Consider the following 16,827-nt stretch of genomic DNA (forward strand, 5'->3'; position numbering starts at 1 on the left):
TCCAATTTGTCAAAGTAAATTGTGAACAGCAGCGGTCCCTGACTAATTCTTGTAGAACACCACCATCACCTTCTTCCTCTGGGAATAGCTGCTCTTCACTAATGTTCTCTGTTTTCTGTCCTGAAGCCAGCCAGCAGACTGTTCTACTAAAGGATAATGCTGGTAGTATAACACTGACATTCCCTTTGTTTTCTCCACCTCCTCCCTCTTTACAACTCAAAACATGTTTGATTTCTAACTTTTTCAAGCTCTGATGAAAAATTACCAACCTGAGATGCTAATTCTGTTTGCCTTTCCATTGATGCTGTCTGGTCTGCAGAGTATTTCCAGCATTTTGTGTTTTTACTCCTCTGGATATGTATCAGTGTTACAGGTTGGTTAGAGGTGTCACTAGTTCTGGACCACCAATCAATAACACTACAGCCTGGACCATTGCTTTTGCTCAGCTGCGTTTTCGGCCTTTTTTTTGATTTTCATAGAATCATAGAACAGTACAGCACAATACAGGCCCTTCGGCCCACCATGTTGTGCCGAACTTTAAACCTCGCCCAAGACTATCTAACCCCTTCCTCCCACATATCCCTCTATTTTAAATTCCTCCATATGCTTATCTAACAATCTCTTGAATTTGACCAATATACCTGCCTCCACCACCACCCCAGGCAGCGCACTCCATGCCCCAACCACTCTCTGGGTAAAAAAATCTTCCTCTGATATCTCCCTTGAACTTCCCACCCATTAATTTAAAGCCATGCCCTCTCGTATTGAGCATTGGTGCCCTGGGAAAGAGGCACTGGCTGTCCACTCTATTTATTCCTCTTAATATTTTGTACACCTCTATCATGTCTCCTCTCATCCTCCTCCTCTCCAAAGAGTAAAGCCCTAGCTCCCTTAGTCTCTCCTCATAATGCATACTCTAAACCAGGCAGCATCCTGGTAAATCTCCTCTGCACCCTTGCCAATGCTTCCACATCCTTCCTATAATGAGGTGACCAGAATTGGACACAGTACTCTAAGTGTGGTCTAACCAGAGTTTGGTAGAGCTGCATCATTACCTCGCAGCTCTTAAACTCGATCCCACAACTTATTAATGCTAAAATCCCATAAGCTTTCTTAACTACCCTATCCACCTGTGAGGCAACTTTCAGGGATCTGTGGATATGGACCCCCAGATCCCTCTGCTCCTCCACACTACCCAGAATCCTGCTATTAACTTTGTACTCTGCCTTGGAGTTTGCCCTTCCAAAGTGTACCACCTCACACTTCTCCAGATTGAACTCCATCTGCCACTTCTCAGCCCAGCTCTACATCCTATCAATGTCCTTCCACAATATTCGACAATCCTCCACACTATCCACAACACCACCAACCTTTGTGTCGTCTGCAAACTTGTCAAACCACCCTTCTACCCCTTCATCGAAGTCATTAATAAAAATCATGAAATGTAGAGGTTTCAGAACCGATCCTTGTGGGACACCGCTAGTCACAGCCCTCCAATCTGAATGCACTCCCTCCACCACAACCCTCTGCTTTCTATAGGCAAGCCAATTCTGAATCCACACGGCCAAGCTTCCCTGGATCCCAAGCCCTCTGACCTTCTGAAGAAGCCTATCATGTGGAACCTTGTCAAATGCCTTACTAAAATCCATGTAGACCACATCTACTTAGAGACTGGTCTCTATGATGCTGGGGATCTCAGGAATGTTTGAAAACATCCACTCAGCTCTGCACACCAAAGATGCCTACAAACATTCCAATTGCCTTTTAAATTCACTTGCTGGGCTCTACCATTGCTGAGAATGGGAATGTTAATGAGTCCCCTTCTGTTAGTTGTTTAACTGTCCACACAATTCACATCTGGGTATTACAGGATTCAGGTTTAATTCAGTATTTGGATTGTATTGTTCTGTCTATAGTATGTTGAATCCACTGTTTAGCTTGTCATATAGCCTCATCAGGTTGACACCTCATTTTTAGACATGATAAGATAAGATATCTTTATTAGTCACATGTACATCGAAACACACAGTGAAATGCATCTTTTGCATAGAGTGCTCTGGGGCAGCCCGCAAGTGTCTCCATGCTTCCAGCTCCAATATAGCATGCCCACAACTTCCTAACCCATATGTCTTTGGAATGTGGGAGGAAACCGGACCACCTGAAGGAAACCCACGCAGACATGGGGAGAACGTACAAACTCATTACAGACAGTGGCGGGATTTGAACCCAGGAACATTACTAATACTGCTGGCATGTCCTAATGTACTGCTTATGTTGAAGGATATACTGGTCCACAAGATTAATAATTAGGAATACTATTCTGCCATTGTTTCTGTTCCACTGTATCTGTTGAAAACACCGATCCATTCTGCAGTCATCCTGTTTAACTTGCTGAGAGTGCAACATAGCACAACGCACGGTTATTCTAGCATATTGGAAGGTAGCAAATATAAATAGAAGGAAGAATGAAAACTGGGAACTGCAAATCAGTTAGCCTGACATCAGGATTAGGGAAAATACCAGAATCTATTGTTAAGGAAGTGGTAGCAGGACACTTAGAAAATAACAGGATTGGGCAGACTCCCCATCAGTTTATGAAAAGGAAATCAGGTTTGGCAAACCTGTTAGTTTTTGAGGTTGTGACTAGCAAATAGATAAGAAGGAGCTGATGGGTGTAGTATGTTTGGACTTTCAGAAGCAGGGAGGAGGTGATACACTGGTAATAGATGGAAAATAGAGAATACAATCACACAAGCCTTTTGGTTTTGGTTTGGGAGGCTGAGATTAGTGGGGTGCCACAGTGCTGGAGCCCCAAGTCTTCAGAATCCATATTTAAGATTTTAATAATGGTCAAGATTGCTGATGATGCAAAGTTGGTCACCAGTATGAGATGTGAGGGGAATGCAGATAGATGATTTGTACAGACAAAGTGAATGGATGAGGCCAAAGAAGATGGATCGTAATGTGGAAAAATGTGAGGTGATCCATTTTGAAAGTAAAAATAGGAAAGTGGCATATTTTTAAAATACTGAGAGATTGAAAGGTGTTGGTGTTCAAAGTGATCTGGGTGTGTTTGGACATTTGTCACTGAAAGGTAACTTACAGGTACAGCAAGCGATTAGAAAGGCCAAATTACTTAGTGACTGCAATTTAAAAGGGCCCTGGTGAGATTGCACCTCAAGTATTATGTATAAGTTTGGTCTCTGTTCCTGAGGAAGGATATATTTAAGATAGGTGGAGTGCAAAGAGGTTCACCAGATTGATTTTAGTGTTAGGGGGTAACCCTCTGAGTTAGAGGAATGAAAAGGATCTCACTGAAACACAAAATTATTATGAGATTTGATAGGGCAGATGCAGGGATGATGTTTCCCTTGGCAATAGTCTCAAAAATAAATGATCCACCATTCAGGTCTGAGATGAAAAGAAATTTCTTCACCCAGAGTATACTGAATTATTGGAATGCGGTACCCAAGAGGGCTGTGGAGGCTCAGTCACTAAAAATATTCAAGACAGGGATTTAAAGATTTTTGGAAACTAAGGGTTAGTACAGAAGCACTGAGGTAAAAAATCAGCATGACCAGATTGAACGGTGGAGCAGACCAATGGGGCCAAATGGCCTGCTCTTGCTTCTAATTGTTATGTTCTTATATCTAGTGTTTGGGATATCTGAACAAATTGTGGCAAAATTCACCAGATGTCAAATAAAAGGCCTTGCAGAGTTGAATGAGCTTGATTTCTCTCTTCTGTCCAAATTTGACATTAATGCTGGGTGGTCGACCTGGTTTTATTCGTATATTTTGATCAGCACGCTACCACATCTGCTTGATTGTTTATAAAAGGACATTACCTCACTATAACAACTTTCTGGTAGTTTCATGGTCACTTTGATACTGTTTTGTTCAGAAACAGTTCTCATAAAGCTTTTATATATTCAGTTACTGTAATGGTGGAACTTGAACTTTATTTCTGGATTATTAATGTAATAATTCTACAATTAAATTTTTACTGTTTATAATGGAAAAACTGATAGCAGGTTTTGTTCTGGATAGATATCTTTTGGGGGTGGAGAAAAATTCATTCCGTTAGTTACATACTAACACAATACTTCAGTGAATTACATTTCAGTAAATGCAAGCATATACTTGTTGAGTTTACCCTTTTAGAAATTCAACTCCAAATTTGACTTTCATTTAATTAACTGCTACTTCTGTGCTAAGATTATGGTGCAAATCAACTGATAATTCAGTCTTCCACTCATTCCATTGTTGAAAAGCTAAGTATATGACTATGATCAAAGTTCTTTTCTCAGTAGTGCTGCTTATGAATTATGAATTACCCCTACTCATAAGCCAGTGATCGAAGTTTAACTGCTACATAACATAATCTTTTCTCCTTTATTGTAAATAGAATAGAGTGGTATGCAATGTCTTTACTTCACTTAATGCACAAGCAATTAAGCTAGCTTAGAAGGGTGTGAGGTTAAGCCTCATTAATTGTGGGATAGGCTATTTTGAGTTTTATTAGGCTCTGGAGAATTCTACTTGTAAGAAGGGTCATATTGTATCAGTGCTGGTGCTTTTCCTTCCTGTCAAAACAAAGAAGGTTAATGGAGGAATTCAGATGGACCATTTAATAAATAGATTTAGTTGTAAATGATTTGTACAGGGATACAAGAAAAGTAAATGCAAAATTAAGTCTATGTCAGTCAGTCTAAGATTATCAGTTAAAGCTTATAAATATCAGTGGATGAGACCCATGTTATATTCCAGAATGAATGTCATACTTTGTCAGGAATAAGTTTCAGCAAACCGTCTGACTATTTTCTGAATCCAGCTTCATGTTACATTTTTACGATGCCAAGCTTAATTCATGTTAAACATTTTACCAGTTGAGTAGGAGGAGTTTTTTTATTGATTAGATTATTGACTATAAAATTGTTCTATTCCTAATACTTGGAATTTTATTATTATTATTATTAAAAATTATGCAACTTGGCACATAGTGACATTTATAATGCCTTAGCATACCAATCTGAATGTAATCTACAGTTTTGGTCTCCTTGACTAAAAGAGAATATTTTGGCATAGAGGGTTATCAATGAAGGTTCACCAGAGTGGCTCCTGGGTTGGTGGTTTGCCATATGTGGAGAGATCGAGTAGACTAAGCCTGTATTCTCTAGAGTTTAGACAAATAAGAGATCTACCAAAACCTACAAAATTCTTATAGGGCTGGGTAGAGTGGATGCCTTGGGAATGTTCCTCAGGCTGAAGAGTTTAGAAGCAGGTCACAGTCTCCTATGAAGGTCTTGATAGGAGGAAAAATTACTTCATTCAGATAGTGGTGAATCTCCATCCCAGAGGCCAGTGGCGGCCTAAAGAAGTGGGGATAGTGCAGGAAAGTGGCACAGAGATTGATGAATGGGGGAGATGGCCTCCTACTGCTCCAATTCTAATTTTCTTACTTTGTTACATCCAAATCTCAGCTGACACAAAAAAACTACAAATGCCAAAAACCTGAAATAAAAGCATAATATTCTGGAAGTGTTCAACAAGTCGCAGTGTATGTGGAGAGTGAAGCAGAGTTAATGAGAATAAAAAGATTAGTGACATGAAGCATTAATTCAGTTTATCTCTCTGCATCTACTGGTTCGCCTGCTGAGTATTTCTAGCATTTTCTATTTTTATCTAAAAGTACTTTGCAATGAGCTTTGTTATATAAAATAACCTAAGAAACTACACTGTCTGTGAAAAGCTACTTTTTAAATATTTTAAGCAAGTAAATTTGGATTAATTTTTCATCCAACATGTAGCCAAGTAGTTAGTTACTTTGTTGGAGAAGAGGAGCAAGTCTAAAGTACTACACATCCTAAAATGAAGTTAATGTGCATCGAAAATTAATGTACAGTGTTATTGGAGCAACGGAGTACAGGGAGGTGCATTGTCAGAGGGGATACTGGATTCATCCTGTTGTTATATTGAAGGTGACTGGTGTGAAGGAGTTAATTCGCTCTTGAGATTTCTTTGATGCAAACGTTGGTTTGTACCAGTGTGGTACAAGGGAACAGCAACAGGTGCCACTGATTATGTCAGTAGCAAAAGCTGAAACAATGGACAGCCCTGGGAGTTAGGTGAATGCTTAAACAGGAATTATCCTAATGATCTTTGCCAGAAAAATGATCTGTAAGGATCACTGATTGGCATTTGGATAATCGAGGTTAATGAAGACAACATAGCCTGAAAACGTTGCAGGTGTTAAATTGTGTTATTTTGAAGACAATAGCTTGTTTTGTTTTACTGAATTTCAAAGGACAGAAACTTTTTTAAGTCTCTTCCAGATTGTAGAATGCAGAAAATTAAACCAATATATAGATCAATTTTTTTCTCCAAAATTCAGTTATAAGTCTAGTTTTATATATTGGAGTTTAGAGAGTGAACCAATCAAAAGAAAGCATAATAATTTCATATATTACTTTCATTTTTGAATGGTTGCTGATTCACATTATACCCCCAAACCATTCAGTACCAAGCTTAAAATTGGAAACGCAGTAGAAGTGACTGACCTTATCGTGAATTTTTGGATTTTATTCATGTTCTGCTGTCGCGTTTCAAGTTCTGATGAAGTTTCCCTTTATTTTCAATGGCTTTTTCTCCCAGAGAGGATTTTCAAATTACATTAGTCCAATGTATTCAATGTTGACAAGTTCAGTTTACGTGTGATTTGCAAAATGTGAATTTTAAGAACTTTTTTTTGATTTGAATAGGAGCTCCCTGCCCCTCTGCTTGATGATGTGATAGAGACTGAGGAATCTAACAAAGAGACTGAGGACAATTCAGGGGATATTACTTCTGCCTCTGCACTCCAGAATTCCATGTCAATAGCATGGCGATACCAGAACTTGCCAAAAATACAGGTACAGTCTTGATTGAGAGCCATAGAGTCAAAGAGTAATACAGCATAGAAACAGGCACTATGGCCCAACCCATCTATGCCAATCATGGTGCCCATTTGCCCTCATTTGGCCCATATCCCACTAAATTTAAATATTTAATTTTTTTTTAATTTAAATTTTTAATTAATTTTTTTTTTAAATTTTATTTACAGCGTGGTAACAGGCCCTTCCGGCCCAACAAGTCCGCACCACCCATTTTAAACCCATAGTAACCTACCCGTACGTCTTTGGAATGTGGGAAGAAACCGGAGCACCCGGAGGAAACCCACGCAGACACGGGAGAACATACAAACTCCTTACAGACAGTGACGGGAATTGAACCCTGATCGCTGGTGCTGTAATAGCGTCGAGCTAACCGCTATGCTACCATGCCGCCCCCTAACCACTACACTACAGTGCCGCCCCCTAACCACTACACTACAGTGCCACCCCCTAACCACTACGCTACCGTGCCGCCATACCGTACTCTAAACCCCTCCTATCCATGTACTTATCCAGATGCCTTAAATGTTGTTATTATATCTGCCTCAACCACTTCCTCTGGCAACTCATTCTATATACACACCACCCTCTTTGTGAAGAAGTTGCCCCTCAGGTCCCTTTTAAATCTTGTACCTCTCACCTTAAACCTATGCCCTCTAGCTTTTAATTGCCTTTCCCTGGGAAAAAGACTATGTTCATTCCCCTATCTATACCCCTCATTATTTTATACACCCCAATAAGGTCACCCCTCAATCTCCAACATTCCAAGGATTAAAGTCCTAGTCTGCCCAACCTCTCCTTATAACTCAGGCTCTCAAGTCCTAGCAGCATCCTTGTAAATCTTCTCTGTGGTCTTTAAACCAGAACCAAATGAAATAAATGTTTAACTGTCTACACGATGTGCCTTTACCGCTGGCCCAACATGTGGAAAAAGCCCAGAAAACACTGACCATTCAGATTTGATTTGCTCACTAGTTTAACTTTTAAATTCCATCTTTTTAAACATATTGAAGTTTCAAGCTCCACCACCCTTTGAGGCAGCGTGTTCCAGACCCTTACCACTCATTGGGTGATTTTTTTTTATCCCTCTGATCCCTCCATCCATTGCTTTAAATCCACGTCCCCAAGCTTTTGATCTCACTGCAGGGAAACAGATCCTTACTATTTTCTCTCTTTAGGCCTTTTATTTTATGTACCTAAATTAAAGTAAACAACAAGGCAGTCTCCTCTATACTGAAATTCTGCTGCCCTGACAATATACAGTATTGGGAATCTCTTCGGCATCTGTCCAGTGCTTTTTCTGGCCTGTGATTGATTCTTTGTTCTAAGTTTAAAGAGAAGTAATATCTTTCCATGACTAAAGCACTTTTACAGATTGTGCATAACCTTTGGAGAATTGGTATTTTTCATGGGAATTTCTGGTTTAAGCTATTTTAAATGTATACTCTTGTCAGTAGATTGCAAGTAGGAACCAATTTCCTCATGAAATTGTTAATGTAAGATCTGTACATGAATAATGAAAAGTATCAATTTCACATTACCTATCTGAAAAAATATTATTTTTATTGGAGTCAATTTTCATTCCCACTGCGGCTATTCCATATATATTGCAACCCGTCCTCCCCAGCATCTTCATGTCCCCTCAACTTCTTCCCCCCTCCCCACCATTAAAAAAAGCCAGTGGTGAGCAGTCAGTAGGGTGAAAGGAGCAAATCCTTGGCAAATACCATTTTCCACATGTGTAGCTCTACTAGAAATAATCAAAAGACAAGTAGATGGGTGTGGATGCCTTTCTTTCCAACTTTGCATGGCAGTGAACCAACTCCTTTTATGGCTGCAACAAAATGAGACACTGTGTTAGAAGGTTAATGTATTCCACATACTTGAATTAATAATTTAAGTTCACTTTACAGGGTATTGTTGTGTTAATAAGATCTAAAAAAAACCAGGTTATGCATTTGGTAAGCATTCTTCCAAGGTCATAGATCAGGGTACCAAAAACCATTATATGTCCAATTTTTGGAAGCTGGTGGAAAATAAAACACAACTTTTAAAAATGTTCAAATATTCAAGGTAAAAAGACATTTTTAAAAATTATATTGTTTATAGGGCAAGCGTAATTTATCCCAAAGATCACATTTCATCCCTGCTTTGCTCTGGCTTTAGTCCATTTCACAGTGTGAAATTACTGGTACATATTTAGCAGAGGAGTAGAGCTTCTACAAGCTCTATTCAAATGTAAATAGCTTTTGGTTTCTTGATGTATTATCATAAAAAGCATACCAACTAAATAATCCATTTTGTTCAGACCTATTAATATAGCAGCATGTTACAAATTAAAATAAAATGTTTCATCTAAATTTATATGTGTATAAATTTTTTTAAAGGTATGTTAACCTCTAAAACACTCTGATCATAACTCAAAGGGTGTTGAGTATTTCACAAGGCTTCTAGCTATCGCAAAGTGGATAATTGAATGAATGAAGTTCACTTCTAAACTTCCAATACAATTATGTCTTCCACTAATTTGTCACAGATTCCTTAATAATCCAAAGAAAATTGTTTGCCTTTTTATCAGTATTTCTCAGAAAACCCTTACGGTTGCACTTTATGCTTAGTAAGAGTCTATGAACACACATCAATGCAGAATTCCTCGTAAAGTGACATCAAAGGAGGAGTTCTGCTTCCCATTCACCATCCGTACTTGTTTCAGTGGAATGAAGCTTCCTGATGTCACCTCAAAGAAATGTATTATATTTTACGCTGATGAGTGTCCTTAATTTTTTCCAACTTAGAAGCATGATCTTCGGTGTTTCACAGTGATAAAGCATAAAGATTTCAACCCAAATGTTGAATATTTATCTATAACCTATTCATACTAAACTTTGCCCAATTCATGTCTAATTGTTTCAATTAAAAATAGGTGTTTTGTTTACAGCTTCAATATATAATTGTCTAATGGTTTGCCATGTTTCAGATAAAATACTTAAATGTCTTTATTTTTGATTTTTTTTCTGGCAAAATTAAGTTTTTTTTCTGGTATTTTTAATGATACCTTGCGGAATTTTTCTGACACAAGTAACAGGTTAAAATATGGAAAGCATGTTAGTTTGCATTCATTCCATCTAAAATCTATGTACTGCCACTAGAAAACGAAACCCGCTACTGAATCAAATATGGTTGAACAAGATTTGACAGAGGTAGTATGATCTGTCAATTGGAAAGCACTGAATCAAGCAATTGACTTGCTTATCCATGTGCTAAATGAGTAAAGAAAGCACTTGAGAATGTATCAGCTTCATTGTCATAGCAATCTAATCATTGTGAAGATAACGTACAAGTGACATAAAATGACCGCAGGCTCAATAGCCCCCTTAAGGCCCACCAGCTAGTTCTCCCATGCTTGTAAGTCCCAGTTATTTCTACAGATAGTTGCACAAATCAGAAGCGATGTCAGGTTTAAAATTTAAATAAGCTCTTGAAACGTGAATGATTCATTGGCATTTATTGCAAAGGCGCTGTACTGTTATCTTGCAGATGGCTCTATAATGCAGACAGAAACATGTCCACTAGTAGCATACTCGGCAGGAGCTCTTAAAAACCAAAAAAGTCCTTTTATCCAAGGTTACTAAAGTAACTGCAATTCATCTGTAAACAAAATTGTGGGATGCAAAAGCTTCTCAATGACATGTTTGTGTACTTGGGGCAATATATAAGCTGTCACAGCATGAAATCAATTTTCTGCCTAGGTTCATCTTGAATCTGAGATTTCTAACACATTAGTGTTGCAATTAGAAACATTTAGCAGCCGACAGTAGACTGAAAGCCAGCAGTCTGCTATCTGACAGCTTCTGCCTGTTCCTCTCTTCCAGCCATTCCATGCTTAAGCAGAGGGGGACAAGCACAAGTTGTATTGCCATTAATAATAAATTTATCAACTTTGCAACTTCTGAGGAAAGAAAAGCTCTGCCCCTGCCATTCAACTAAACCAGATTACTCACAGTTAGTTATTTCAGGTAGGCCTTAGCAAGCTTCCCACAGGGCCTGGGAATTTGTAAAGCAAGGCCTATTCACAATTCTCCAACACAGAACATGCTTTTATTACATACTGTTTTATTATAGTAAGTTCTGTCCCCACCCAGCTTGTAGAAGCAGTACTCTTTCTTGTGAATTTTTTAAAAAATGGTTATCCCCCACCTTAATCCATATAGTGTTATGGATTAAGGACACCAGTGTGCCCTGGGATTCTCTGAGTGGGTCCTGAAAACTTTGTTTCTTCTCTTTGCTGTCTTAGAAAACACTACTGGGGCCTCAGTGAGGATTTGCATCTGAAATAGACTACCTGGTGATTTCCTGAATGAAGACATCAGATCAAAGTTCAGTTAGTCAGGGCCTTGCTAAAATGTTGAGGAGACTAGGAGGTACACAATGAAAAGATGAGCTCTAGCAGAGAATGCAATAAAAACATTGTGATGGGTAATCCAGATAAAGGCCAGATTATACAGCCCAAAGGACAACAGCAATATAAATTGTTTTCAGTGCTTGCACTACAATAAGTCAATAAGATCACTCTGCTGGGCTGTTTACAGCAGCATTTCTTGCTGAAAAGCATGGATCTGTGTTGTTCTGTATTTATACTGCAGTGGTGATGAATCAGGTATAAATTTACTGGATAATGTCATTCAGAACCTCATAGTCTACTTGTAAAATTATTGTTAAAACAGTTACTTATTTCTCTTGCACATAACTATTTTTTAATTGAAACACGTGAAACAATGCCCATCAGGTGATACTAAATATTCCTTGTCACTTAATGTACAATTCTTGTCTTTAAGACCCTGCATATCCATACACAACCCGGTATTAGCTTTGTTTTTGTTTTGAAGATTTATGCCAGTTGCCTCAAAAAAAAAGTATCCTGATGCTGAGAAATTAGCCATGTCTGAAATGTAGCTTGTGTTGGTGCATGTGTACTACAAGACAGCGAGTTCCGGTAGGTTTTTCATCTGCAGTGCTGCATTTCATCTCTGCCACACACTTTTGCCAATGGGTGAATTGAATACAAGGAAGCTCCCACATTTATATTGCACATTTCACAACCTCATGACATCTGCAAGTGAGCTTTGCAGCCAATGAAGTTATTTCTGTGGTCTAATCATCAAATACTGTAGGAAAGATGGTAGCTAATTTGTGCACTACGAGCTGCCATAGACAGCAGACCAGATGTTAGAAGGGGAATAACTAAATATAGGCCATCCAACTCACTGAAATCATTCCAAATAGTGCCACAAAATATTTTTCATTCACCTGAAGGGGCAGATGTGCTTAGTTTAATTTCCAATTAAAAAATGGTAACTTTGCCAGTTTAACCTGGATTTTGTGCCTACGTCTATGGAGCAGGTTGTAAACTCACAGTATTCTTGTTCAGGCAAGAATAACACCTTCTAAAATTACATCCATCGTGATTGGCAGTTGTGCTTGACATTCCTCAGTGCAATTTCTGCCCCAGCAGACTGAAACACTTAAGCTAATTCCACCCTGAACCTCACCATTTCTGGTAGCAACCCAGTCATTAAGAAATTGCTCGTAAAACCATTAACTTCAAAAAATAAATTTTAGCTTAACTGTTACACATTGCTGTGGTTACTATTATTTTTATTTGTTTTCATGTGATTCTTATGTTGTAAAACTAATATTCAACTTAATTAAGTGTAATATTTATACCGGGGAAGCAAAAATTTTGCTTCTAAATATTCTATCATGACATTTCCTTAAGTTCAGTTAAAAACATTTTGAATGATTTCCATATGACTTTTAAAGTGGTGCTCTTCACTTGACAGACAGCCTTGACATCCTCCTCCAGATTTGGTCATTATTATGATGTTTCTAAAACAATGAGTTCCGACCTTCAGCACTCAGTCAACTGCCACAGCTTTTTCCTACCTGAGGAAGTTCCATTGGATTTAGCAGCTGCTGAATTTGGGTAAGTACCTCACCTGAGCTCCACTGAGAGCCTCAGATTTTATGTTGCCCAGCATCTAAATTTCTAAATTTATACTTAATACAGCATAAATAGCTACTTCATCATCATGTTAACACAATTAGCTACAAATATTCCTAAATACTTGTGAAAGGTTTTTCAGTTTTAATTGTGAAAAATTATATCTTCATATATAACACTTGGAATATAGGCCAGATTTTTCATATTCCTTTCTTACTGTGTTCTGCTTATAGCTTTGATAGATTTTATAAGAGTAAATGGAGTTTGCTTTAAATTTGGAACCTATGACAATGCATATGCTTTTTTTTTTAACTGAACTGAATTTTATTTGTTTTCAAGAGGAAACACCATTAGTTAGCAGTTATAAGATGAAATTTTACTTTGTAACAAATGATCTGTGCTCTCTTTCTCTTGCCAATCTTAACAATTGCTTCAGTTCCATGCTTGACTGGACGAGCAAGTGACCTGATTACGCCTATCACCACATTACTTAATAAAAATGTCGAGAAACGTTATAATTGCCGATGGTCATAAAGGCAAGCAAAATTGATTTGATGCTATCTAGTTTCACTTGTTAATGGGGTGTGACTTGAGGAAGAATTCTGCACTGGTGAAGCTATGATCTTCTGAAGATCCTTGCAGGGTCTGACTGTTCTTTTTATGTATTTCCTGTACACTGAAGTCACATCTGCCACCACTTAACAGTGGCAGTTTGAGTTCTTTTTACCCAATTTATCTTGAGATCAACCACTCCCCAATTCATTAGATCTTGAAGGAGGTAGTAGGGATTAGAGGGGAGGAGCAAGCATTGTTGGAAACAAATAACAATTGAGTTACTACTAAAGTTTCTCACCAGTCCACTTCACAGTGTGCAACTTGATCAGCATGCTCCACAATACTCATTCACTGTTCTTAATTTGCTAGTTGATTTGTGTTTCATCTAATAACCACTACAACCTGCCTCTTCATTTATCACCTCCATTTATTGGGAGCCTTTAAGATTAAATAAATGCAAGCCTGATTTCTTTTGCAAATTGGCTGACTGCCAGGAGCTGCTTAACACAGTGCATTTTTCCTAAAGGATGTTTGTTCATTATTTTTCAAGGTACTTAAATTATTCTATTACCACTATTATCATACAGACTCCAAACTGAAGTTAGGATCAAGATGGTGCAATGCAAAACCAGAATCTTGACGGCATACTGCCAATTGCACACCATTGTAAATGACACTATGCTCAGCAGTTTTGGAAATAATGCAACAATAATCTGCGTATGTAAAGTACCTTTAATATAGTTCAACATCACAGGATGCTTTGTTCTACTGTACACAGATCTATTTCTTTTACCTGTGGCCAATTACATTAATTTTTCAGAAAAAAACTTAACAATGCAAACTGGATACAGGGTCCATGCAAGTAAAAGTCCTAAAGCCACAGCTCATCTCACATGATTTCCAAAAGATAAACCTCATACTATTACAGTTTCACATAAAACAATTCACAAATGATATCTTTTTTGTATTGAGTTACATTGAACAAATTATCAGTAATTTGTACTTGGTAAATGATATTACAAGACTACTACTGTTAACAATTCTGCTCTTTCATATTTCAGCAGTTAAGTTGACTTCCTGAGAAAAGTATTCCAATCAAAAGTAAAAATGCATTGTGTGAAATTTATTTTTAAGTAACTACTTGCATTGTTTAAATGCAGTTGCATGCAGCCTGGTGACATCATTCAATGATAAATCTCCATTCCCAATTAATTAGTGGACTGCTATGAAATGGTAAAAACCTGCCTTTGAGTTTGCTTTTTTGTTTTTTTTAGATTTAACTTGAGCAATTTGTTATTGAGAGGTTAATTATTAATTAGGAGCTGGATATTGGTTAGGGATTCAACAGCAGCTTATGTTTACATAGTGAAAAATGTCCCAAAACACTTCAGAGGTATAATCAAAACACAGAGGCTGCCAAAGGAAGAGATTTGGGGAGCATTACCCAAAAGCCATAAAGTGCTTCAAAAAAACTAGAGGAGGGTTGGGTTTTCTAGGTAGGAAATTCCAGAACAGGAAGCCCAAGCTTCTGGACAGACTAACATTAATGGTGATCAAAGGTGAATGGAAATTCAGAGGATTGAATCAATAGGTTTGGGAGGCTGAAGATTGAGGAAAAGGATGGGCCAAGCCCTGAAATGATATAAGAAATAAGGAAGTTTAAATTATAGGTATTAAGAGGGCCAGGAATCTGAATGGATAAGCAAAGCAGAGGTTCTGGGTAAGCAAAACGTAGCTGCAGAATTTATATGAGCTGAAGTTTCCACTTTGGTGGAGAATAGGGTACCAACCAAACACGTAGATAAATAGTGACTCCTGGAGAGGAGAAAAGGCATGCATGAGGATTTCAGAAGCACATTGACTTAAATTAGGACATGTGAGAGAGGTTGGAGAGCAACAACGTAATGATAATGAAAACGTATTTTGATGAAGAGGCTATTGAGTCTGAACCCCACTTGGAAAATAGTACTCCGAAATTGTAGGCTGTCTGGTTCAGAGTTAGAGGGGAAGTGATAATGATGAACATAATGGCAGTAAGAAAGTGTGACTCCGTCTGGAGCTTGTTAAGAATTGTTGGTGATGAATAATTGCTCAAGGATCAATTATTGTGCTTAGTTGTATTGCAGGTTTTCTTCCCACAGGAAATTTTCTTACCTGAAAGATAAACATCAATTTTTCCAGAAACAAAACTTAATCTCTAATTTTCTGATGTTTCTAAATTAATTCTTGAAAATTTATTTTCTGAATGATAGTTTTGTTTAATGGGAAATTTTGCTCATTTAACTTTCATTGGGCAGTGTACGCAGTTTGAAGAAACAAGAGTTTAGTGTGACTAAGGTTTGCTTTTTTCTGCAGTCTGATTAACATACCCTAATGTTCATCTGCTTTGTTGCCAACTGTTGCTTGTTAGAAGAATGTTTCGGGAACTGGTACCACACATTGCAGCATCGTCCTTTTAACTCTGTGACCTGTGCTCTACCATTCAGCTCAAATAGAAATGAACAGATGATGTTCTCCATCATGGCTGTCATGAATAAAAGAACATTAGGCTTTTCTCAATTCAGCTTTCTGTCGGCACCAATCCACAGCACAGGAATTGGCAGCAATCTAGAAATCATGTTAATACAGACGGCCAGGATACAAAAATCATTTTGATAGAGTAGCTGGATTGTTTTTCTGAGGTAACAAGAAAACAGTGAATACCAGAAGTTTTAAACAAGTATTGAAAATGAATCACAATCACAGAGATTACATTTCCACTATAAATCTATATAAACTACTTTTCTGAAGATTGGTATTGCAAGTTTTGTCAAGACTATGCCTGGAAACTTTTCATTGTAAATGACCCATGCCATTCTTAACCAAAGTACTTGGTAATGTTATTTTGTTCCTTTCACAGCTAATTCTTGTTGCAGAAATTCTGCTGTATTTTAAAGTTCACGTTTGTTCTTTTACTGGGAAAGTAATAATTTGAAAGATTCCATGTGATTTAATGTATAGAAAATCTTCAATTCATTGCAAAACTTGCATGTGTTAGAAATGAATTCTGCCCCTCTCCATTAACACATTTGGTCCCATATATTAACACTTAAAATTCTCGGTGGAGATGTGGGGTGGCAATTTAATAAAGAAGGTGATAATTATTTAAAATGGAGATGTTTCATTTAGAAAAATTATTCACACTTATTTTTTACAAAATGTTAGGAATGCATTTATCTTCCAACTATTAACAGTTAATGTTCACTAAAAATTCTTCAAATTACTTTGTTGCTGATTGAGATATGACCAAGTAAATTACTTCGGGCTTTAGTTCGTGGTTTTTGAGTAAAATGTTCTTAAT

General features: G+C 37.6%; 1 protein-coding gene across 1 annotated transcript in view; it reads left to right on the forward strand.

Annotated features, from left to right (window-relative positions):
- The window catches only part of elp4 (elongator acetyltransferase complex subunit 4), a 192,165-nt gene that overhangs the window by 41,968 nt on the left and 133,370 nt on the right, over positions 1-16,827 (forward strand). Inside the window, exons 4-5 of the mRNA XM_052029377.1 lie at positions 6,761-6,910; positions 12,772-12,914. Coding sequence (XP_051885337.1) covers positions 6,761-6,910; positions 12,772-12,914 — 293 coding nt within the window. The remainder of the gene's footprint in view (positions 1-6,760; positions 6,911-12,771; positions 12,915-16,827) is intronic.

This window comes from Pristis pectinata, chromosome 14 (assembly GCF_009764475.1).
Source record: "Pristis pectinata isolate sPriPec2 chromosome 14, sPriPec2.1.pri, whole genome shotgun sequence".
NCBI lineage: Eukaryota > Metazoa > Chordata > Chondrichthyes > Rhinopristiformes > Pristidae > Pristis > Pristis pectinata.